The sequence below is a fragment of the Epinephelus lanceolatus genome, chromosome 10 (assembly GCF_041903045.1).
Source record: "Epinephelus lanceolatus isolate andai-2023 chromosome 10, ASM4190304v1, whole genome shotgun sequence".
In the NCBI taxonomy this organism is placed as follows: Eukaryota; Metazoa; Chordata; class Actinopteri; order Perciformes; family Serranidae; genus Epinephelus; species Epinephelus lanceolatus.
Genome location: NC_135743.1, coordinates 37,503,332 through 37,529,135, shown reverse-complemented (window position 1 = coordinate 37,529,135; position 25,804 = coordinate 37,503,332). Strand labels below are relative to the sequence as shown.

The 25,804-nt window shown below is 40.5% G+C and overlaps 2 protein-coding genes across 5 annotated transcripts; one reads left to right on the top strand and one right to left on the bottom strand.

Annotated features, from left to right (window-relative positions):
* Window positions 1-150: 150 nt before the first annotated feature.
* Window positions 151-4,567, top strand: LOC117265569 (transmembrane protein 42-like). The gene is made up of 3 exons (XM_033640121.2): window positions 151-374; window positions 2,506-2,652; window positions 2,795-4,567. Exons 1-3 carry the CDS (start codon window positions 195-197, stop codon window positions 2,936-2,938), a joined length of 471 nt encoding a protein of 156 aa, XP_033496012.1. The 5' UTR covers window positions 151-194; the 3' UTR covers window positions 2,939-4,567.
* On the bottom strand, window positions 4,560-25,576 carry LOC117265567 (palmitoyltransferase ZDHHC3). Of its 4 annotated transcripts, none has more exons than XM_033640117.2 (7): window positions 25,378-25,563; window positions 22,137-22,576; window positions 21,781-21,905; window positions 21,371-21,467; window positions 21,043-21,124; window positions 18,311-18,441; window positions 4,560-5,725 (listed from the first exon to the last, which is right to left on the bottom strand). In XM_033640117.2, exons 2-7 carry the CDS (start codon window positions 22,482-22,484, stop codon window positions 5,519-5,521), a joined length of 990 nt encoding a protein of 329 aa, XP_033496008.1. In that variant the 5' UTR covers window positions 22,485-22,576; window positions 25,378-25,563; the 3' UTR covers window positions 4,560-5,518. The 4 variants fall into 4 exon arrangements, with proteins under 4 accessions (XP_033496008.1, XP_033496009.1, XP_078028121.1 ...); XM_033640118.2 differs by having other exon boundaries at window positions 25,492-25,563; XM_078171995.1 differs by lacking the exon at window positions 4,560-5,725 and adding an exon at window positions 13,772-14,697 and having other exon boundaries at window positions 25,492-25,563.
* Window positions 25,577-25,804: the final 228 nt, after the last annotated feature.

Here is a 25,804-nt window from a genome sequence, read left to right as displayed (position 1 = left end):
CAGTGATTTAGACCACCACTGAAGGTAAAATGGATTTTGATGAGGTAAAGTGTGTTGTTATGGGTCTCTGTTTGACCAAGGTAAAGTGTGGCGTCTTCAGGCACTTTTGTTTTGAAAATTTCTACCACGGTCCATATGCGTTTTGTCAAACTTGACGTTGCTGTCAGCAGGTACTACCGGTGTGGCGGTAATGTATGCCATACTCTGCAAATATGATTTCAGGGTCGGTTTACGCGTTGTTAGCGGGTTTTTTGGGTGCTGCAGCCTCTCTGTGTGCCAAGCTGTCACTCGGTGCTGACTACATGAGAGAGATGTGTGAGTCTGGGCTCAGCGGCTGGACTGATACACACGGTGGGACTACAGCCTGTGACTGGGTGAGATGATCTTAATATCACATCTCTGTCTGTGTCTTTTTTGTAAAACATTGTCCTTTCTTTTTGTCCCTGTCGAAGATTAGGAGTATTCCTTGATGTTTTATATTGATACCTGGGGTGGTTAAAGGTCTGGTGTATAAGATATAGTGGCATCTAGTGGTGAGGTTGCAACATTGCAACAAACTGGAGGTTTTTTTTCATGTGCCAGGTATTAAGAGATCTATGGTGGCTGAGGGGAAAATTGAATGGCTCTGTCTAGAACCAGTGTTTATTTTGTGCATTCTGGGCTACTGTAGAAACAACATGGTGGACTGCGTAGAAGATGACACACTCCATATGTAGATATAAACGGCTCATTCTAAGGTTATGAAAACTGTACATGATTCAGGAGGATGTATTGGCAGACATGGAAAACAATATCATATGTTTTCATTAGTGCATGGTCACATGAGACTAACAATCGTTGTGTTTCTGTAACCTTAGAATGAGCCTTTTCTATTGCTGTGTGCCATTTACCTTGAGGTTGGAGCTGGGATTGACATCACAACCGTTTCAATTGCATTTCAGGAACAACAACTCAGAGACACAAGCTCTTAATAGCAATATCAGTTGATAACAAGGCATTATGCTGTATATTGTGCATACAAACACCATAGCAAAATGCCCACAGATACAAGTTGGACAGGACTTTGTGTATAACTGTTTTAGACACAAATTAAACAGAAGTTCTGTTAAACAGTATATTACTACAGTTTTCAGTGCCACTGATGCATGGAGTGGCCATTTTGGATTTTGAAGTCGGGATGGGTGAGGTTCCTCTGACTTTCTAAATTGGAAATGCAACTTCAAGGGGCATTCCAGTTGAAATTTCCAACTAGGAACACGGAAATTACGACTTCTGGCACGAATGGAACGCACCATATCTACATACATAGCATGTCCTTTTCCACATATTCCTCCATGTTATTTCTACAGTAGCCCAAAATGGACAAATAAAACACTGGCTTTAGATAGGGGCCTTTTGAGTTTTTCGAATTTCATGTTTTCACCTTAGTTGTCCTACACGCCTGGCACCATGGATGTATAAAGAGACCTGGGTACAGCATTTGCAGAGGTCCCCGTTCATTCCTATGAAAGTTGCTCTTTGGTGCATGAAGCCAAATTGGTTCTACTGCGGCATATGAAATTACCCAGATGATCGGCACTGCATCCACACTGTGCAGCCCATAAAGCAGGCACACTAGACACTTTCACCAGCCGAGCTGGCTAACTTCCAATTTAACGCTCCATTAACTGGAATGGAGATAAAATAGTTCAATCAAGAGGCTCCTCTAGACTTTCCAAATGTAATTATACCAAATAGATTAAATCCCGATAGTGAAACGAGTCATTTCGCAGAGGCTGTAATGCTCAAAAAAATGTATACACTGATTTACCAGCATCTCTTTCACTATGTTAGTCAATGGGAAGATGTCTTTTTGGGCCGCAGGGCATCACGTGATAGACCCAGAGGTTATAATTCCACTGTTTGGCCACCACAAAAATTGGCCTCAAAGCCCAGCGCACTTCCTTTGGGCCTGCTTGGCACATGGGAGAGGTTTCAGTTGGTTGCTGTCTGCAGCCTTACTCCTAGATGCCACTAAATCCTAAACAGCGGACAATAAACATATCATCATTAGTTTCATTGATAGTGGTAGTGATAAGGAACAAATGAATAGGCAGAAAAAGACGAAGAGATACTATCACAGCGGGCATTTCAATATGTTACTGTAGGTGGTAAGTATAATTAATATTATCAATGATCCGCTACAATAACAACTACTAGTTGCACCTGTGCTTTTCCCACTATTCCTGTCTGCTGCAAAAAGGGTCTGTTGAAAGACACCTTATGTACACAGTGTTAGGGTTACGCATCTAGATAGAATTACTGTATTGATTATGTCATAACAGAGGCTAAAGCAAAAAATATATATACATATGACACATATAGTCTGGTGAGCCTGAAACCCCTGGAGAACCAAATATCAACATAGAATGCTTATATTGTAGTAGATTTCTCCTTGCACTTGTCACCCACCTGTGGTTGCATAGCTGACTGCTGCTTTCTCATTTTACCTGTGTGTCTCTGCAGCTCCACATCCCCCTGCGGCTGTTGTGTGGAGGCCTGCTGTTCACCTGTAATACTATCATGTGGACATTCTTCTCCAAGGCCCTCAGACACTGCTCCTCTTCAGCCAGGGCCACAGTCACAACCACTGCATCCAACTTCATCTGCTCAGTAAGCTCATGGCATTCCTCTACAATGTTTAACAGTACTGAGCCTGTGAAAACAAATGCACTCAGCTAAAGTTGTTGTGAGAACATTCAGACTTCTGTTGCATCTATGTTTCACAGTGAGTCTCTTTTGTTTGTGTGTCCAGGCCATCCTGGGGAGGGTGATTTTTGGAGAGAGTCATGCAACTCTATGGTGGGTGGGAGTCTCTCTCACACTGTGTGGACTGCTGCTGCTTCATAGGTCCACACCTCAGACACTCCCACAGGAAGAGGACAAAAAGGACAAGTGATGTAGGTTTGACTCGTCACCAGTACGCAGCAACAGCTCTTCAGTCACAGGAAGGTGGAAATGTTCCTTCATGTCTAGAAGAAGAGAGGTAGCTCAGTGTCTTAATGTGAAGTGCAATTACAAAAGCAGACTGTGTTGCACAGAGCTGATGGTACGTTCTGAACCATCAGTTCTGTGCAGTTGTTTTTTCTGTATTTTTCTTCAGTGAGAGTATATCAGTAACTGTTAGAACTGACTGGGTCACTGAAATCAGCAGACATTTTGGAGTCCAAATTTTTACACACATTTTATCTTGAAGTGTTTTGTACTAATGTGCATACAGTCTCCTCAGAAGCTATTGGAACAATGAGGCCAGTTCCTTTATTTTTGCTGCACACTGAAAACAATGGGCTGGACATCAAAAGATGAAAGTAAGACAGGATCTGCTTTCAGCTTTTATTTCCAGGTATTTACAGAACTGTGACTTGGAAAATAGCACCTTTTGGAAAGGACACACCATTTTGAGTGAAAGTAAAGGAACAGATAGACTAAAATAGATTGAAGTGAATAATACATAATATTCGGGGGCAAATCATTTGCTTGCAGTAACTGCATCAAGCCTGAGACCCAGTGACATCACCACACTTTTGCTTTCTTCTTTTATAATGCCTTTCCAGCTTTCAGTGCAGCCTCTTTAATGCCATGTCTGCGCTAATACGTTTTCATTTTAAAATGTAAATGATCTCCTTACACGCAAGTGTTTTAGCACCATTTTAGAATGAATCTCTGTCCATATTAAGGGCACAGTCACACATGAGCAAATGGAGGCGAGTGACCATCGCCTGTCGAGGCGATAATCACGCTGAATGCGGACAGTGTCAGATGTGATAGTTGTATTTGTTAGCCAGCTTGCTAAAATCTCTCCAGGGTGTTCCAACTTCCATTACAAAAAGCACGTAACAGTTTAAGAAGGTGTATTGATTTCATAATATGCCTTGTCTTTTGCATTATTTCAGTGGGTTTGTGTCTCTGTCAACAAAGGTAAGAAATTTGAGTCATATTTGAGTAGAAAGCACACTCTACCCCTGTTGACAACACCGCTGTGGCTAGTTCAGAACTTTAAAGGGAGGTTACTTTTGTCATTCTGAATGCAGTCCGTCATTTTCGTAGTTTACTTTTAAAGTTTAATACTGGAAAACTGACTGGCTTTAAAAACTGGGTAAACCTTTAGAAGACAAAAAAATCTCCCCCCTTTCTGTGTTTCGCTCTGTGTGTTTGATGTAAAGCACATCACTTCAGTCGCCACAGAAATCAGACACCACTTCTCCACTAAACTGTGAAATACAGAGAGCTTTCCCTGGCAGCTATAGGCTGAATCAGCATTGTGTTAACTCCTTTGGCAAGGACTTGAATGTAACAGATGTCATTTATGTGTAAAATTCCTGCTCTCCAGCTTCCATAATAAAGCCAAGCTTTGGTTGTTAGACCTGTTTTGCCCAGATGAATGTCACACTGAAACTATTCCTGCTCTTCTGTCAGACTGCTGATCAAAACAGCAACAGTAAAGTTTTTACTTTTATTGTAAATGCCTTTGTACATCATGTAAAACTGTGCAGATGAGTTTGTAAAAAATAAACTACGACTCACTTGGTGCTGTTTCTTTATTATTCACAGAAGAAATCTTACAAACAGAACAGTTTGTGATGAACAGATACATGAAATATTTCCATGTATTTTAGAATTAAAAAATGAAACCCAAACAATGATAAAACAGTTTGTTAAAATAATGTAAACATGAGAAAACATGAGTGGTCCCATGGTAACCAGCACCCATTGAACAGTTAAAAGCCCTTATCCAGCAGTTTAATCATTTACACAATAATCTCTTCCTCACAATGACCAACTATTCCATATGTGCAACAGAGAGGTTTAAAAAGTAATGAAAATGGCGACTCCGGACCAAGACACCAGAACAAGACCAGTGAGTGGTTGAACAATACATCATACACACTGAAAGGTCTGCTTGTCAGGACAGGTAAGGCACAGTGGATCAAAATCCTCACAAAAGGCATCAGAGACAGCAAAGTGGTTGAAAGCAAACTGCTCACGCTTCAGTTAGTGCTACTATTAGTGGTGTTCTCCTGAGACAGCTCGATTAGATGCTTCAAAATCTTCTCTCCTAAAGTCAGAAACACTTTGGTTGCATGACAGCAGCTCGGAGTCCTTCAGCTCCTTCACTTCCCCAGTTAGTTTTTTACACAATGCTTTAAGGAAAATACTGCAGCTTTGGCAGCATGAGTTAGAAGTAAAGGATCATTTCCACGTGGAATTAGACTCCCTCTTATCGCAGGACATTTATGAAGGATCACCATGGTAGTTTGGTAAAAGCACTCACAGAATCTAAGTTTACTGTCCTGTACATCCTACAAATAGCTGCATCAACACTGGGAGAGAAAGTGGACGTGTTGCATGTGATATCTTCAAGTATAGAAAGTCTTTGAGATAAAAAGTTTATATTAAAATCTCAGGTGGTTTCTCGCTAAGTAGAAAGCCCTGATAAAGTCTTGTAGAGTGGCGCATGCCTTCCTGACTGCAGGCAGAGCTAGTTGAGTGGTATTTCTATGACGTCCTCTTCGATTATCTCCCCCTGTTGGACCGGGATGTGCTCTGGAGGGCTCTTCTTGCAGCTCAGCCCTGCGAAGGGGCTGCACCAGGATAGAGAGAACGGGCTGCCGAACGCCATCTGCATGGACTCCCAACACGACATCTTCCCCCACTTTCCCGTCTCTCCCTTCAGACGCTCGATCCCCTGGAGAAAACACAGCAGTAAGAGTCTGAGGTGAACAGAGCTGAGCTGAAATGGACTGAATGTCTTTGTCTACATGCACTATTAAACACTACTATGACAGAGAGCTGATGACTAAACTGTGACAACACACTATGATTTGGCTCTTTGGTCCTGTTTCTCAGACACTAATCAGACTGAAGATGACTCAAATAAACCTTTAAATTTAAATTAAAGGATAGGTTTTGATTTTTTTTCCAAGACTATCTTAATGCAAAACTAATGTACTGTATGTATGTTGAAAGAGTTATCGGTCGCTGTAATCACGCCTGTCCATATTGGCCGTAAAGCAATCCTTCTTTATGTGTAACAGAGCACAGCTGAGGCTGATAAGTTAGGAGATGGGAATAAATATTTTTAATTTTAGGCCTTATCAGCACAACAAGCAGACTGGCATGCTAGTCAGTCATACAATGGCGAGCACAAATTAAACACCTGAGCTGGAAAACCTGCATGCAGGTTCCTAGTCAGTGCAATAGCAACAGAGAGAGACAAAGTTGCAGCATTGGCTTTGCTCCAATGTTGTACGTATCTAAATTGAATAGGTAGATGCATCCTAGTATCACTGTATTTTTGCGTGGCAATGTCATATTAATACATGAATGCCAGGTGTTGATTTTTCATTATATAAATTATTAATACTACAAATAAATGGTAATGGTAAATGGACCTGCATTTGTATAGCGCCTTTCTAGTCATCCGACCACTCAAAGCACTTTTACACTACGAGTCACATTCACCCATTCACACACACATTCATATACTGGTGGCTGAGAGTACCATACAAGGTGCCACAGATTTGGGGTTGAGTATCTTGCTCAAGGATACTTGGCATGCAGACAGGAGGAGCCGAGGATCAAACCACTGATCTTCCGATTGGCGGACGACCCGCTCTACCTCTGAGCCACTAAACTTTAGGTAGCCTACTAGAGTAATAAAATGAATGCTTTTTCAGTCCAATAAATACATTTTGCTGCAATAAAAATGACTGAAGTGAGATGAATGGAGTGAAAACTTATCTTATTAGATAAAACTGATGCTGAAGTTTTCCTTTAGGGACACAATTAATAAGGTAATAAATTGCAATATATATTATTGCAATACTCAGTATATTGTAACATGCTTGAAATCACAATAATATTGTATCATGACTTAAGTATCGTGATAATATCGCATCATGGGGCATCCCTGAGTTGTTGAATGGACAGACAGATGGACAAAATACCCCCTAAAGCATCATACCAGCAGGGTGTTTAGTATAAATATACTCTACAGCTGAGCTACAACTAAAATAAGGCATCAGTAGAATGAGTCACACAAATCAAATGGGTGCCTTTGCCATGGCAACAGTCACATGTAAGTTTATTGCTGGTGTTTTGTCCAGGTCTCTTTCACCCATTCCTGACTGGGGTTAGTTTAGGTTGATCACAACAATGTAAATTCTTTATTGTTTTTTTTACAGTTAGGCTACGTGGGTTGAATTTAAACAAACTAGTTAGTTGTTATTTGTTAAAATCGAATTTTCCCAAACAATGAAAGACATCATACAAGATTCCTATTTGATTATGAAACCCAGATGGAATGCTTTTTGTGTGCAGTGCAATGACTGTATACTCTGTCCTCTATCTTTTACAGTGTAGTTGTGAAAGGATCGCTTCGCAGCCAGTATAGACAGGAGGAGTGGTAACTCTTTCAGTGTACATAAAACGTGTGTTGTAATACAATAGTGTATCCTTTGAATAGTTTTGTATAAATCCTGATTCATTTGTATTCTAAGAAACATGCCCAACACTAATAAAATACTGTGCAAAATGACTCACATGCATGTTGAAAATAAAATATAACAACCAATATAACAACCTGAGGAAGAAGCAAACAAGTCAAATGGTCATAATGGAGCATGCATCCTGTTACACACAGAGTTCACTCATTCATTCAGAATGTTTGGTTGAATCTGAAACAGCAACAAAAAGAAAATGACGCCCACTTTGGCCTTCAGATTGAAATCAGCATGCGTGTGATGTGTTCAGCTCAAAGGGACAGCTAACGTGACCTCTGTTGTAAGCTTACCTCTCCTCAAGATTACAAAGAGTTGTCTGCTTCAGAAAGTTTTTGGCAGAATGAGTTATCAACCAAAGCAAATGCATGAGAGAACATTGCAGGGGGAAGAGGCAGATAACAGAAGGCAACAGGAGTTGGAGTAGAACGAAAGACGAGGACTGAATGAAAATTTCACAATGCAGGGTGTGAGAGGAGAGGACTGTATGCAGGGGAAGGAGACACTGTTTATTTAACATTTCTTAAAGCTGTAGTTGGAAACTTTTATAAAAAAAAAAAAAGAAAAGAATATATGCTGAAACTGTCACTACATCAAGACAGTAGTACATGAGACAGTTTGTGAAAAAATTAATGCTCCTCCTCCTAATGCTCCTAATGGCATCTGCAAGAATCCACCAGGCCTGAACAAAAACAACCAATCACAGCCAGAAGGAGTCTCTAACGCGGCTGACAATCATGTCAATCACTGCTCGTGAACTGCGGTCAAATTGTCAAACTAGGCAGTGTGCTGATTAAATATTAATCAAGATTCTGTTGCTGCGTTGCCTATTTCTCACCTCAGATGTTTTCAGAAATATATTTCAGCATACTGTTTAGCTGTAAAATGAGAAAGTTTGCTGGTGGGTGGTGCTTCGTTTTGGCTCAACTGTTTCCAACATGGCAACCACGTCACATACTTTCTTGTTTTACAGCTAAACAGTGCACTAAAATATGTTTATGAAAGCATTTAAGAGTGGGAAATAGGCAATGCAGTAACAGAATATTGATTCATGTTTGATCAGCGTTTGACCGCAGGTCACAGTCACTGTCATGACCGACAGCTACGTTAGAGACTCTGTGGTTGTTTTTGCTGAGGTGCCGTGGATTTTTGGAAATGCCATTAGAAGCACCTTTTTTCACAGAGTGTCTCATGTACTATGGTATGGATATAGTGACAGTTTCAGCAAATGTGACAATAAGTTATTTTAAAAGTTACCACACACAGCTTAAACATGAAAAAAAATGTTGAACACATTTGGGTGTAGCAGGCCATCTACAATCAAAGAGAAATAAATACATTTTAAAAAAGCAAGCAAACACAGTTTTGCATTGCAACTGAGAAGTATTTATTCTCTGCGCATGTGCTGAAATATCTTCAGAATATTTAGAAAGAATTAAAATTTCTGTAAAAAACAAATCATCTCCACCATCACTCTCACCAGTGAGACGTCATCATCATACCAGCAGTGTTTCACATACATCACTAAACTAACCTTCATCTGTACCATGCATTCAGATAACAAAGGATACATAAAATATCATGTAAACAAAGAATAGAAGAATAAAATACACTTCAGAACAGAGCAATTCACACAGGAGAAAATGAGAAATACAAAGTGCGAATTAGCATTTTTAGTATCACGTGTAAATGTGAGTGGTGAAAGTTAATACTTTGTTAAATGCTTTATCAAGCTGAAGTCCCGCTGCCGCATGAGAAGATGTATGCAGTTATACATTTTTATATGGTGGTTCCCTTTGACTCCACACATGATTAAATACAACTTTCATTTTTAAGGTCAAATCAAGGTCCCCTTCTGAGGAATTTCATATCAAAGCTTTCCCAAATAATCATGTCTTTCTGTGGTTTATTTAGTTTGGCACACGCTCAAAATATCAACACACCACATGGGCTTATAGCACATGAACACACACACAGGGAGCATTAGTGTTACTATGGGGCGCCAAAATTTTCCTCACAAAAGAGAGAATGAGCATACCGTGAAACTTAAATTAATATCCCAGGTTTTTATTTGCTTCAGTCACTGTCAACAACCGGTGTATGTTTTAGACAGGAGTTATACGGGATGAGCTCCTAAATCCTCCTGCACAAAACTCTTGCTCAGCAAAGACGCGAAATAATATCACATTGTTTATTGACATCAGTATGAATACTACTTGTATAAAATTAGACTATCTAATCACAATTTAATTATGAATCATTCATTTGGTCTAGCTCTAAGAGACAGCGCATCTGACGTTAGGCCATTCTCATGCACTGAGAGAGAAAGAGACGCATCAAAATACAGGTAGCCTACCTTGGAGAGGATGAAAGCCAAAAAAGATTTATTGCAGAAAGAGAAACGCAGTGAGAAAGGAGTGAAAACTAAACAGAGAAAGGTGGGTACATTTTCATTTTGTAGCCAGCAAGGTAACGAAAACAAGTGTACCCAACAACACAGCGCAGGAAGAGGAGAAAATATTGTTTGTCAGTTAAAAGTACAGTCACAGTCAGTGAGCAATGGACTTTACACACCAATATTCATAACTTGGATTATTTTTTATGAAAAACTGTTTTGATGCTGTTGATCTGAGGACCCTTACAGACTAAAAGATTATAAATATTTAACTGAGGAATGGAGGCATATTTAGACTCTATAACTCTCTCTTTTACCATGCCAGTAAATCTGAATGAATTGTACTTTGGCGGTGGTGGTTTCAGTAAAATGAACTGAATGCCTGGATTGTGGAGAATCTAATCAAGCTAACGATGCGTAGCATGTCCATATGGACAAGAGTTTAAACATTTACATTTGTATGTGCAATCTAAGCAGCTCAGAATTAGCTCAAGTAGGTCACCCTTTACTCGGTGGACTTAAAGAGGTTTTATACATCCAAAGAAGTTATATAAAAATAAACTAATTGGCAGAATCAGAGGCAGCCAGTCCAGCATGTCAAAACGTGTAGCCAAACCCGCTTAGTAAAAGGAACTAGGTGTAACTGTGGCTTGGCTTTTAATTCAAGTTTTACGGTATGTTGCAGTGTGGTTGTTGACAGCCTGCTAACTCTACCGGCAACATTCTGACAACTGTGATTAGCTGCTAGAAAAACAAAACGAGGTTTGACATTTGTACTGACTGAAACCATTTCCTCATTGAGCAATGCAAGAATGATTCAGCAAAACCTGCCGCAACAAAAGCAAGCTGGCAATTTGTTTCAGGATTGATTTTGTTTGGAGAAATGAACAAATATTCCTGGCTTGTTTAAGCTTTTTCAAAAAAAACAGCTCTGCCCTCTAACAAACGCTTTGTTCTAGTCGAGCATGTATCAGAGAGGAATCAGGGAGAATGTTCCACACTTGGGTAACATGCAGGTGGCACCTTTTTGGCCTTGTATGTAGTTTTTTTTCCCAGAGGGCTCAAATACAACAAGGTCACTGTATAAGATACTGACCTGTCTCACACAGGTGGGTTGAGGACACTTTCAACACTCAATTTACCCACCAATAACATTATCAGTGATTTTTACTTCTAGATTCTTGGATGCATTTTAACTAGGGGGTTGGATCTCAGTATTTACAGTAAATACTGGGTACTTTTGGAGTACCCAGTATTTACTGTTTGGAGGCACCGTAAAAATGATCCCAAGGAAAAGGAAAAAAACAGAGCACTGGTATTTACATGGGGAGTCGATATTGGCAGATGCCCTGAGCTGAGGTATCAGGAGAAAACATGGGATCGGTGCATCTCTAAGTGTAAAAATGGGTGATAACAAGCCACAACTTGACTTTTAGCAGAAAAATAACCTTTTTTTGCCCAACTGGGTGCATTTAAAATATTTTTACAATCATAAATAACCAAACATCCACAATAATGATGGCAAACTGTTCCGTTACGTGCTGTATTTGGCACCATTTAAAAGGGTCGGCCTAAGAATGGATCTGTTTGCAGAATGGCTCCCATGAGGAATGTGATTACAGAGACTGTTACCCTGAACCTACTGTAGCCTAACCATTCATCCAATCCATTCTAGTGGGGACCTATTTAAAAGGTTTATTTGATCAAAAACACACTACTGATTACTGTCTAAAAAGAGAATGATTTAAAGGGTCAGTTCAACTACATTACAAAAAGACAATTTTTTTTATTTACCACTAGTAGTATGTAGCCAGGCAAGTAGTTTGGTTTTACTTTTCCAGGATTCAATTTTCTGCCCTCAGCCTTGTACAGTAGAGGTGAATGTAATTTTAAATGTTTTGAAAATCCGAAAAAAGTCAACAATAGCAAATTGTATAACCAGAAACAAAGTCCTGGTTACTCTGGATTAGGGATGTCAACAGTTGACTCTCAATCAGTTAAGGGCCAAGAGTATTTTGACCAGTTACGCATGTTGGTCTATAGGTTAATTTTACTACCCGTCAGTTTAGCAGAAGTACTAACTTTATACTGTACCACAACACAGCTAATAAAGTATTCATGCTACACTGGTTAGCTAACAGTTGTTGCTCTGCACTGTGCACCACCCAAGTCGGATGGGGGGTAGCTAACGATGCCACTCATTTGGTGATTACAACTGGTAATGCCATCCCAAGCCATTGGCCACTATGTTATCACTTTTAGCACAGTTAGTGGTGCTAACATAGTTAACAATGCTAAAGGGGTTTTACAGCTTTAAATTAGGCAGCACACTCACAAGGGTAACCTTGGGTGAGACTAGAGGGTGCCGTCCTGCCACAGTGGATCAGGATGGTGTACCAGCTGTAATTGCCCAATGAGCATTGCCGCAAGCTAGCTCCAATCTGAATGGTGTGCAGTGCAAAGGGGCCAAAACTAACTTTGGCTAACCAGTGGAGACCAAAAGGTGGGTAGTGAGCACTGCGTTTCCGCGAGGGATGCCTGCAATTGGTCGTCTATACGATTAAACATCCACCACCTCACTAGTCGGCACCAGAAATATTAGTTGATTAAACCAATTAGTGTTTTATTCATGTACGAGGTTGCTTGTCATGCAACCGCTTGCCACTAGTGAGGGCTACAGAGCAGTCAGACAGCAGTCCCCGTCCCCGCGGTAATGCTTGAGTAGACTGGAGTTTTAAAACAGCACGGTAGGAAATTGGAGAAATGTTCTCTCACAAAACCAGTGATCAGTTTGATCTAGAAAATGAATTATCTTTTTTGAGATGTGATATTATTTGTTAACTTGAGTGAGTTGTTGTCAGATAATGTGCAGGGTTTACATTCATGCTGCACGGCGCAAAATGCTTCTCATTTCAGCTGGAATTTAGTTATAAATTAGATGTTGTTTTATTTACTTTAAAGTGAATTGCTATCATTTTGTTGGATAATCTGCAAGGTTCAATGCGCCCCACATTTCAGAGGCAATTTATTTATTCTAGATGTTATGTTAGTGGTTAACTTTTGACTGAGTTGCCATCATGTTCACATTCATACCACATGGCGCAAAGTTTCTCGTACTCCAGCGGCATTTAAAATCCGACATGGTTGTTGAAGTTTGTGATTAAAGGCTTCAAAGGGCTCTTAATGCACACAGTATTTTTGGGACAATGTTTCAACTACTTAACAATAAATTGTGCTAAATTTTTTGTGTTTTATGAGTGTTTAATTGTCTTAATTAAAATTTTAGTTTAGTCGACAGGGAAATTAGTGGCCAGGAACATCCTTAGTTTCCACATGTTGACACAGCTAGCCAGTGGTCTGTCTGCAAAGCAAACAGAAAAGATTAAAGGCAAGACATTTACAGCACAAAACTACAAACAAATTAAAATTTCACCACCTCTAAATGGACAGCACTTTGAAATGTGGTGCTAAGGCTCATTTTGTTTGTGTTTTACGCCTGTTAAGGTCTGTGCATTTACTGCATTAGTAACCAAGATATCGACTCTACAAAACAATTTGCCACAGTTTCTGTGATGTCATTTTTCAATTTTTTGACCACAAATGAAACTAGAGCTGAAACAATTTCTTTTAAGTCAATTGACACAATTTTGAAAATCGTTCAATAATTTCTTAAGCAAACATTAAAAAATTCACAGCTTCCAGCTCCTCAAATATTAATCATGAAATGTTTGTGTTATCTCCAGTAGTTAACTGAATATATGTCTTTTGGATTGTGGAACTGTTTAAGATACTTTTTTAGGCATTTTTTGCCTTTAATTGACAGGACAGTCAAGTGTGAAAGGGGGAGAGAGAGAGAGGGGATGACATGCAGCAAAGGGCCACAGGCTGGACCCGAACCCGGGCCGCTGCGGCAACAGCCCTGCACATGGGGCGCCCGCTCCACCACTAAGCCACCGACGCCCCGTGTGGAACTGTTGTTGGTTGAACAAAACAATTTGAAAGAAAGCATGAAAATGTGAGGCGCACTTATATTCTCGAAGAAAATATTTAGCAGAGTTATCGATCATGAAAGTAACTCTATGAGGCAGCTTTATACTAAATTCCATTCTCTTCCATTGAAATGGGGTGGCAGTTGCAGGGGTTATTTTCTTAAAACTAAAACTATCAGCACAGCCAGACACCACTTTGGAGACAGGAGAAAATGTGTTCTTTTTGGAATTTAACTGAACTGACCCTTTAAGGGAAAGCAAGCGTAAACACAGTGCAAGAAAAGAGAAGGCTTCTGAAACAACAACAGAAATAGAAACAGCTCAGGAAAAAAAACAGATTTATCACAGTGATTTCAAACAGGATTCACAAACTGAAAGTGCTTTCTTTTTCTCTGCAACTCAACTCACTCAAGGCAACACAAAAATAAAAGTGTATAGCGCACTTAGATGGCAAAACAAAAAGCAGAAGGAAAGCTGTCCATGGCTAGTGTGGGAGATACAATGTAAATCATGTTCAGCGCTGGGAGCGACAGACTGCCATAGCAGAGCTCTATGCAGCCAGGCAGGGTTCCCACTCTGGCTCTGACCCAGCCGCCTCGTTCCCTGCGCTGAGCTCTCACACCACATACTGATAGGTCTCAGCCTTCCCTTGGTCAGGGGTGGAGAAGGGACTAAACCACAATATGGAGAAAGGGTGTCCAAATACCGCCCTCATGTTCATCCACTTAGTTTTTTTAGCCCATCTTCTCTCTTCCTTTTTCAACTGCTCTATGCCCTGAAAATGAGAGACAACCAAACTTCAGTTGGTGTGCTTTCGTGACCCAGGCAGTAATCACAAACCAAATTACAAATACTTTTTTTTTCAACCCACTAAATATATATTAAAAAAATAAATAAAAAAATTTAACCATTTCTTAAAAGCATCTGGGACACAAACCCAGTATTTCAGTGATTTCTCTACAAGCATAATGTAGCTGCTTGTGTCCTGTTGCCTTTCCCTCTGTCAAAGCCCTCTCTCCTTGACATAATGATTAAATGTCTCCCATATATCTGACCTAGAGTTGCAGACAAAAAGAAGTTCAAAGCAGGAAAGGGAGTTTGGATTAGTGAGCTCTGATACACAGGCACACCAACAGACTGAATGATTTTAGGATGGCACCGAACTACACAGAGGCGGTACTGATTCCTTCTTCCACTGATACATGGACAAATTTACCTTTCTATGAAAACACATTTACAGCTTTCAAGTACATCACTCAGTGGTTTTACTCAGTAGCCACTGCTTCTGTGGCTGTAGCAGAAAACACAGATTGATTTCAAGAGCAGATTGTTAAAGCTTTGTAAACATAAAGTAAGACACAGGTTAAATGCATGGCCTGCAGTAATTATTTTTAAGACAAGTACCATCTGCCACTGGTGTGAGATGACACCAGCAAACAAAATTAGATCACAGACACATCAGAATTTTGGTATTAATTAACGGCTCAATCAATATGTTAGCACTTTGTAAGTTACATTATATTCATATATATAATTCAGATTTTGACTGTTTCTCAACTCAGATCTCTCTAAAACCATAAACAGCATAAAAAACATAATATTCAGATTTTATTATTACTGTCTGGTTTCAATTTTGCATTAAAGACCACAAAAAACAATTTGGCAAGATCAGGCAGGTTTCTAAGAGGTTTAAAATGTTGGCTATGGAGCAACCTTTTTGTCTACGTTGAGATCACAGATTGTGCTTTCGAGGTAACTGCCAAAATGAGGGAAACAGCTGAATACCAAATCAAAATGTGGAGAAATAATGCTGAGCCGGGGAGATGCTGAACTGAACGTCCTTACACTCACACACTGGTCAAACACACATCTGTGCTCTATATGAATTGTTCAGCGTACATCATACAACCCTCCTTCAGGCCTGGGTTGTAAGCTGTCCAGTTTTAGTGACCTGGTGTGCCTAACAGCTGGGCTCAGAGTATTTTTTTTTCCGTGTACATGCAGTGGTGCATGTAACTCAAAAAATTACATGCTCCAAAAAATCCTTCTTACTGCACCATTTGGTGTTTTGTCCTTCTTCATCTGCACTCCCGCCCTGGCCACAGCCAGATCTGACCCAAATTGCAGATAAATTGGAATGTACAGTTAAATTACTTTAATTGTATAAGGTATAGGAACAATTTTTGATATGGTCATAAGAGGTTTGTCCTGTGTGTCCAGTGCAGTAACACATTTTTATAATAAATTTGAGTTGCTGGGATACATTACATTGAAGTTAATGGGAAAAATTATCCATAGAAATATTGATATAAAATAGAAGAAGCACTAAAATCCCACATGAAGAGGTCTGTCCTGTGTGTCTAGTGTAGTGACATGTTTTGATTTTAAATTTGTAGTGCTGGGTCACATTACATGGAAGTTATTGAAAAAAAAACAGAACTTATTTTCAATTTTAATATTTGTGTAAAATAAATGAACTACACATTAATAATGAAACTTGGTGTGCTCCATGAGACCAATTTAATACATTTTTTAAATTCTAATTTTCACTGATAATGGCTGTCTTTTTGTGAAGCAACATTATCATAAGTTATAAATTAATTAATTAAGTGTCTACATATGGTCAATGTGTGTGAGTTGTCAGCTGTGCCTAGTTACATGCACAGGTGCATACAGCTCAAACTTAACATGCACAATCTATATGCATGTGGCACTTTAAGCAAAGACAGTGGATAAACCAAGACGGTTGCGAGTCAGTGTCCTGTATCAGTGTCACATGGGGTTCGCGACCACCACTCCCCTTTAGGAGACTAACAGCAGGTCCTGAGTCCATTGACTTCAGTGGGAGAAATGAACGTGATTACAGATTATGGCCGATTCTTTCGCCCCATAGTCACGGAAGCAAATATTGGACCCATTTATCACAAGCCACATATCTTCAGAATATTCCGACACCAAAATGGCAAATTTCAGACAGACAAATCAGGAGAAAATTTGTTCAAGACCTGTCTCTGTCTCAACAACACACTCTCGCGAGATCTGGCAACAGATAGCTCCTCTCTGGTGCTGAAATCAGTGCAGTTTCACCAAAGATACTGGATTAAAAAAATATATTTTTCCCAGCGGATGTCTTAGTTACAACATGATTGAGCTAACTGGAGTAGTTTCATGTCGTATCCGACAACGGGAGGCTTTTAACAGATGACGTCCTGATGTTAGCTTTGCTGCTAGTGTTAGCTGTCCCTGTCAGCTGCAGCAACTGATGCTTTCTAGACATCGTGATTTCCCAAAACTGAATAAATACCACACATAGCAACACAAACTGCTTTGCTAGCTCAATCATGTTGTAACTAAGATATCCGCTGGAAAAAATATTTTTTTCACGGACCGTTTATTGAGTTACTGAGTTATTACAGACACCACCAACGGCTAACGGTTAGTCCAGCTAATCTACGATAACCAAGTGAGGTTGGGGATACTCGTCTTTGATTGGCGGTTCTCCCTCATCTTTGATTGGGCTACGGGGGACAAGGCCTACTTAGGAGACCGGAAATGTATACCATTTCATACAATGGGGGTATATTGTAGGTGGGCCATCTTTGCTTTAAGCCCTGCTTAAAGGTATGGGAAAAAAAATTAATGATACTAATGTGTAAAAGTAATTTAAAAAAAAAATCACCAAAGAAAAAGAGACAAGCATGCAAAGCTCACAGATTTGGACAGAGAAAGAGGTAGAGGGCTTATATAGAGAGGTGAAACTGAAATTTTCCTGTATTTGGTAGTTATTCAATGTCATTCGGTGTAGTTCTGATAGATTCATGGTTTATGAAAATACAGAGAAGACTGAAGTCTCTGCAGACAGTGACAGCCAGACATAAACCTGTGAAGGCTGTCTCCTGTGAATGGGTCCACTCCAACGCACATTGAATTTGTGTTCAGTAGAGTTCACGGCTCAGTCTCCTGTATGAAAAGGCTATTAGTTAATGTTGCTATGCCTGTCAAGCTCTGAATCCTAGTGCATAAAGTGCGAAGCTTACAATGACATCAGGGACTGATTTGCTCGACAGATCCTTGACATCAAGGAGACAGAAGATTTGTGGTCACTACACCACAAATTTCCCTTTTCTGTTGAAGTTTCTTTCTTTTTGGCAGTTACCCACTTTTCAGACAGTGTTTTCAGTCAGAGTTAAGACATGCAGGGAATTTGCTGCAACTTATTCTACCAGGCTGCAAAAAAAGGAGACGTTACTTAACCATAAACAGTTTGAATTAGAAGGTCAGAGATGCCAATGTTAAAAGCAAAGGGTGGCAGCAGCAGGGAAAGGAGCAGAAGAAAAGTAGTGAGATCAGAGGGAGGAGGAGTGTGGGTCACTAAATGAATCACTTACGGTCTCGTCGGTACAGATGGAGTGGACTTGGGTGCCGAACATCACAGAGGTGAAGATAAGGAAGAGGAGACCCTCAAAGCACAGGAGTATGAGGAGGATGACTGTTGCTGGAGGAGAGAAGGAACTGCACTCTGGGAGGGGATGGAGGGACATGGAGGAAGAGAAGTGAAGAGGCGAAAAAGAGGACTTTATGAGGAACTGCTGGACGCTACAATGAGAGAAACTACTGAACTCTACTGTTAACTCGCCTGCAGCATTACAGTGATGCTGCAAAGCACTGAAGCAATTTTGTCAACAAGTATGCCCACTTATCACCTGCTGAGGGTGCTTCAGTAAAAGGGGAAGGGTAGTGAGTGTTTGGGATCAGGAGGCTGGATTGTTGAGCAGGAAGGAAAATGTGTGTCTATAGTTTTAGCACATGTACAAAGGGAAACTTCCAGAAAACTCTAGAAAAAAAGCAGCCAGATGTTGGCTGCAGAAAAGCCTTGGGTTCAATTTAAACCCCTTGGTTACAGCTTTATGAGTAGCAGATTTTGTTTCCATCTTCAACAACTATTTCAACTAATTGTCTCCACACACAAATTCTCATTCTGAAATGATGCCTTATTTGTGTGTCAGCAAGTCACAAGTGCACTGTTGGTCTTACCCTGAGGCCTGTCATTCAATGTCAGCTCTATAGACTGTTTTGATTCCACCCTAAGACACATGTGCCTTAGCACCAACAGAACAAAATCTAAATATGATGAAGATGATGAAAGAAGTTGAAAACAGTCTGAAATCAAGCTTTCATATACAGTATGACACACTGCAACCAGGATGAATAGGACTGGGCAACTCATCAAATTTTATTTTCAATTACAATTTTGGCTTCCAACAATTATGAAATCGAGCTAATTGAGATGAGATGAACGTGCCACATTCCACTTGGCAATGACGGTCTCGTTTTATCTCATGTTATAAATCCAGCACTCTCCTTTCTTCTACAGCGGTGCACTCACTGTTGCCAACTTGATGACTTTCTCACTAGATTTAGTGACTTTTCAGACGCTCTAGTGATTTTATTTCTAAAAATACCCCGCTGTTACCTCGACCGCTGCTCTCATTACGTTACAAGGCGGAGCTCTCAGGATGGCTTTTCACAGTAAATTTACAAATGCATCGCCAGAATGTGTTGATTAGCGAAAAGGTACAAAAACAGCCTGGAGTCCTTCTCCCCGTAGCGTTCAAGCAGCCTCCCATTGCAGATTCAGACGTGGCCAAAGCAATAAGTAATTACTGCATATATCTGACCACACTCACTAGTGCACACTGTACGCTGTAGAGAATATTGAATTAAAGTGGATGGTCTAAGTGCCTGAGCCCTGCTACAGTGTGCAATTAGTCAGTCCACTGTGCCTGCCCTGTGTAAACAAGGACAAGCTGCAGTTCAAGAATTATCAACAGGTCAGAGACTGATGATGAGAATTACATTACATTTGTTATTTATTCTTATTTATTGACAAAATGCCAGTATTTGAATGCCTTAAGTGTTGCAGTAAGAATTATGGCCAATGAGCTACCAACATTTGAATTATATGTATTAAGTTCCAGAAATCCACTGTTATAAAGATTTTTTTTGTATTGTTTTTTAAGTTCAATAAATGCATGATGTTTGCAAAGCCAGTAAGTAACCGTGTTAAATAATTGTGACGTCAATGTTGACCAAAATAATTGTGATGATGATTTTTGCCATAATTGAGCAACACTAACAAACACAACCGGTTCAGGGATCGTAAAGGCCTCTGGATGTTTCCCAAGCCAGTTAGTGCATTTTACCACAAGACACAGTCATGAACATATGGTTTGCATGCTGACAGACTGTGCTCCTAAGTCCTCCTGAAGTTCACACTGTGCTATGCAACCCAGTTCTGTCAGCAAGAATAGGACAACATTGAGTCCAGCAGGAATGTTGTGACAAAATGTCACTCATATACCTGTGAATATTGTGTTGTGATAGCTTTGGAGAAGGCCTATTAATGCTATAATATCCCCCCAGCACTTTAAGACATAAAGAGAAATGACTGTATTAATCCAAGTAAAGTCCCTTTTTATATTTGGGCAGCGTACACTAAAAAAGAAAACCCTTAATTTTTATTATCATTAACAAACCCCAAAGAGGCCAGATCCAGCTGGGAATGTATCCCAGTGAGTACTGCCTGTGTAGCCAATGCCTCCCAGAGCTTCTGTCCCCATGCCATGGAGCACAAATGTCCAAAATAAACCAAATATTTACATACAACATCCATGCTGCTTCAGAAAATGAAGGCGACTGGTGGGTGGAGGGGCTCTGGAATGGGTTGGTTTGTGTATTTTTGGTTTGTTGGTTTGTGGGAATGATTCTCTTTCCGTTTGTGTTTCCCAGTTTTATCAATTTCAATTTCCCATTAGCATGACATGTACATGCATCTGTAAAGCAAAGAAAATTGCATCTCTAAAGCGTCTAAAGGAAAATAATGGATAAAGACAAATAGATCAATGTTGATAATAATACAAACTGGCTGAATAAGAATAACTCTGAATTATGTTAAGCCTAACATACTGTTTTATTTTACTTATAATGTATATCCGAATACAAACACTGTAAAGAAAGATCGTCAGTTTAGAGCTCCAGTTCTGATGACTTAAAGAGAGGCTTTTCTTTTTATGAATGAAGGGAGTTGAAGGCAACATAGGTTAAAAAAAACAACACTCACTTGTCCAATCATCTTCAAAGCAGTAGAGGAAATGGAAGACCACCATGAGCAGAGCGTGGAGAGAGATGAGTGCAATGTACATCTGGGTTAAAAGAATAACAGAGGAGAACATAATGAAGGACTACTCATGACATACAGAAACTGCAAACAGAGGGGGTATTCACTTCTCATCTGTATCTGTGCTGCATTACAACAGCAACTACTACTGATTTCACATCCTTAAGAGCAGTTGCACAGTGTACAGATACAAAAAAAGATAAAAAATTGTGACTTCTAAGCTACAATCTGATAGCAACTTCTTATTGTCTTATTCCTGCAGTGAACTTACTGTGAAAAGCACAAAGTACTTTTGGTTGTTCTCCCCAACACAGTTATTGACCCAGGGGCAGTGGTGGTCCATCTTCCGTATGCAGCGTTTGCAAACACTGTGAGAGAAACAGCAAGTTAAGTGTAAAGTAAAGAGAAATAGAACAAAATAAAATGCTTACTGGATCAACCCTCCAAAAACAACAATAAACAATAATACAACAATAATAAGTGTGCACAAGGACGACATTAACATAAAGTGAAGGGCAGTACATTCTGTGAGCAACTTCTATTTCACAAATTAACTGAAGTTGGAAATTCTGAGAACAATCTGACTTCTTCACTGCACCAAAACACTGCAGCTGGAAGCGTGGGATTGGGTTTGTGAATGCCTAATGCAGCAGTGAGAATTTCATGTCCTTTTTGCCCTACCTGCAGTGGTGTGCTCGGTCAGGCTTGATGCTGCAGCACTTGGGACATTTGTAGACCACCTGCCCTGGTTTCAGCTGAAGGCTTTCTATGTATTCCTTAGTAGCGTTCCCTTTTGGCACTGCCCCCTAGAAAGAAACATGACCACACAGTAGATGACTAAATGTAACTCGCAGCTCATTAATCCTCCTAATGAAATAAGTGGGTAGAAGCTAAACATACTTTTACAATTTTATTAAAGTTCAGCTCCATTAATCACGACCATAAAGGCCCTAAACTTGTCTCCATGACATTGAGAGTTAAAGCATTCATCTAATTTTCACTGTGTGTTTACATGACACCACACAAATGCCACTTACAGGGTCAGTGCACATGGCCCTGAGGTGTGAGGCAAGGGCAAGGAAGGCCAAAATGTTGAACAGGGTCCCATTCACAATGCTGTACGTTAGATTCTTGGATGGCAGCAGCATCACAAACAGTACCACGAACTCCGCGTACAACACCAGCAGCCAGGTGATGACGGCGCACACGATGCCACAGACGTCCCTGATAAACCACATGGCGGAGGCAGAGGAGGAAGTGATGACATCTTTGGAGATAGGGATGCGCTGCTCGGCCTGCAGGCAGGTGGTGGTGGTACCAGCCCCGGCCCCGCCCTGCCCCCGCCCGTGCTCCACATCCCTGCATCTGTGCACCGGGCTCTTCATCCTTCATCTAAGCTAGATGCCTGCTGACTGGTGCTGCTGCTGCCGCCACCTGATCCACTGTGCCTTCAGGCCACAGTCTCAGTCACCGCATACTGGAGGAGAGGAGCAGGAGGGTCACAGTTTAGAGGCAAGTTAAAGTTTGGTTCTTTACAGAAGGGGAAAAGCAGTTGATCAACTGTTGGCACTAAAAATGCACTACACCAGCCAAAGAATCAAGGTTCTCTGCAGTGTTTAACAGGGGAAATGGGCAACTCCACCTGAAATGAAGTCTACATCAATTACCATAAATGCACGTTTATAAAACAAGGCTTTGACCATCAAAGAGTGAGCAGAGAAGCCATCCCACACAGTTAATACACACTGTTCAGCCACAACATTAAAACCCCTGACAGTTGAAGCTACCAACATTTATTATCTCGTTACAATGCAATGTTCTGCTGGGAAACCTTGGGCCGCGGTACATGTGGATGCCACTTGATACATACCATCCACCCAAACACTGTTGCACACCAAGTGCACCTTTTCACTGCAGCGATGATCACAGATGGCAGTAACTCCCCAAGCAGGATGTCAGGAGGTTTTAAGGCATCAACCTGGCCAAAAAAACCCAGTTCCCAATCTGATTGAGCATCCTCAAGATGTGCAGATACCTCAGAGCCCAAGTCCAATCCACAGAGGAGCCTTTTTTGATCAGACTTGGCTCTGAATGGTGATGGCATGGACACAGGGACTCTGGGGTGTCCTGTGATGTCTAGGCCAGGTTGACACCTTGAGCTCTGTGTCATGTTGCTCAGGCTATTTCTGAGCACTTTTCGCAGTGTGGCATGGTGCATCATCCTGCTGGGGTCACTGCCATCGGAAAGTACTGTTGCCATGAGAGGTTGTACTTCATCTGCAGTAGTGTTTGGTTTGCTGGTGTCTCTCAGGTGGCATCCACATGAGTACCAGGACCCCAGGTTTCCAAGCACAAAAATGCATTGTAACGAGATGATCACTTTACCTGTCAGTGGTTTTAATGTTGTGGCTGATCTGTGTTTTTAATGAGTGTGGCTACTGTTCAGCAGGACTATCATACTATCTTCATTCTCAATTAATTAGGTGGTTATTTTTGCAATTACCTGTAATTGATTAGTCTACAACATATAAGAAAATAATCAAAAATCATCTCCTCACACTGGCAATTTCACAAAGCACAAAATGCACAACTTGAAGCCATTAAAAATGCCATACCTGAAATGAAGGATATAAACCTAGAGGCTACTGTATAAAGACCAAACCATTTGATACAGGAAATGCCCTGGGAATTACCCTGCCCTACAATAAAGCATGCAATATGGACAGTCTTATACAGCTATCTCATGACAAGCAGAGAGAAGGGAAAGCCAGTCTGTTGTGCTGACCTCAGGGCTACAACTATTTCCATTATCCATCTGCCAGTTATATTCTTGCTGAATCAACTGGTTGATAAAAAGTGTCAGAGAATAGTGAAAAATGTCCATCCCAATTTCCCAGAGCCCAAAGTGATTTATAACACGTCTTGTTTTACCAGATCAACAGTCAAAACACCCAAAATATTCCGTTTACAATAACTGACGACTAAGAAAGCCAGCAAATACTCATGTTTGAAAAGCTGGAACAAAAGAATTTTGATATTCTTTTTTTCCCCCAAACAGTTAGATTAAACAGTCAAGCCTTAGCCTAACTCTTTATCAAAATTTTAGCTTATTAATTTTCAGCCAAACAACTTATCGTTGAGGCTCCATCTGGTCTGTGACCCTAAAAGTCAAACAAAGCAGTGAGTAGCACAGTGCCGTGTGCCTGTACAGTATGCAGAACTTGGAGCAATGGACTGCATTTCACTGTGAGCTTTGAACATGTAAAATGAGACAAGTGAAATGAAGTATGTGTATGAAGACAAAAGCATCTCATACAGGAAATACTCTATGAAACTGAACTTTCTTGTTCTGCAGTAAAACATCTTACTGCAAGTGGGCAAACGAAACTTCTTCACACTGATGCCTTTTTTGATCATACTTTTCATTAATCTCTGCAACTCTCAAAATTAGGGCAACAGATCTTTTAACAAGTTCAAATGATAATCAACTGACAATATCATAGTGTTGTTCTATTATTCTTTTTCCCCAAGTGAAAACACTAGATGGTACGTGGTAATCATGGTAAGTTTTCTGACAAACGTTAAGAGGGTGAGTCAAGGGTTTTAGAGCAGTCTGGGCTCACTGTACTCATAAACCATCTCATGACAAGAAGCCAGAGGTGAGTGGTGGTCAGTTGTGTTGAGCTGTCAAAGCTTTGCAACAGCAGAGGTCAAACCCAGCAGTGAGCAGCACAGTGCAGCATGTCTCTGCAGTCTGACTAAGTGCCACACTAACCTGGAGCTGTTATGAGAGGTCACTGAGTGAATGAGAGGTCACTGACGGGTGATAAACGGTGAGGTGACTGTGCTCATCATATCCTGGCGCATAGCAACCACATGAGTTAATAAGAGTTTTAGCCCTTCAAGAGCACATCCTTATATAACTCTATTTTATGTTGTTAGCTATGGGAAGATATCATCATTTATATCAAATTAAAGAAGTGGGCAGTGATTACCTTTTCTAGTTAAAACTGATTTCCAGTTCTGCCTGTTCCAGTGGGTGAAACAGTTTCTATTTCACTGCTACGTAAACAATACTAAAGCGTTACGTTAGGCCTGGCAAGTTATCAGTATAGTAAAACCCACTGCTTTTCCATCAGGTTAGACAGTTACTAGGCCTGTATTATAGTACCAACACCTGACTGCATCTGGAAGCAGACGACACACGTTAGCTAACGTCAGTCCATTTCAAGTGACGCTAGCTGCTTAGCTAACGTCTCAGAGAGCGCATTTACTGACCTGTTGGCATCTTCCTGTCAGTGTCCTTCCCTTCAGCTGTAAGCGGGAGACGCTCGGGAACGTTTGTCTGCCTTCAATTTAGATTAATTATCATTATAGCCCGCTGAATCTCACCTGAAAGACGGGCATCCTTCGGTGGCTTTCTCCTCAGACTCGGCGATACACTGCACCCGCCCCTTCACCAACAACAAGACGTCATGACGTAGGGTAGCGAGCCAATGGGATCATCAGAGAGGTTTAACGTCAGAGAACGTGTCCAGACACACCCATTTCCAGATTTATCTACATAGGAAGGAATTTAATTTTTCATGCAAACGTAAAAAAAATGATCAAGTTCAACTTCTCAAATAAAGATCTGCTTTGTCACTTAAGAAGAATATTAAACGGTAATGAATGCTGTTCCTGGTGGGATCCATCAGCTGGTGAA

What these genes read in the sequence shown, in the direction of transcription:
- LOC117265569 (XM_033640121.2), top strand. Translation starts at nt 195, where the DNA reads ATGCCATACTCTGCAAATATGATTTCAGGGTCGGTTTACGCGTTGTTA. An exon ending in GGACTACAGCCTGTGACTGG is followed by an intron (nt 375 to 2,505) that starts GTGAGATGATCT and finishes GTGTCTCTGCAG; the next exon opens with CTCCACATCCCCCTGCGGCT. An exon ending in CATCCAACTTCATCTGCTCA is followed by an intron (nt 2,653 to 2,794) that starts GTAAGCTCATGG and finishes TTGTGTGTCCAG; the next exon opens with GCCATCCTGGGGAGGGTGAT.
- LOC117265567 (XM_033640117.2), bottom strand. Translation starts at nt 22,484, where the DNA reads ATGAAGAGCCCGGTGCACAGATGCAGGGATGTGGAGCACGGGCGGGGG. An exon ending in GACCGAGCACACCACTGCAG is followed by an intron (nt 21,468 to 21,780) that starts GTAGGGCAAAAA and finishes TTTCTCTCACAG; the next exon opens with TGTTTGCAAACGCTGCATAC. An exon ending in CTTTGAAGATGATTGGACAA is followed by an intron (nt 18,442 to 21,042) that starts GTGAGTGTTGTT and finishes ATCCCCTCCCAG; the next exon opens with AGTGCAGTTCCTTCTCTCCT.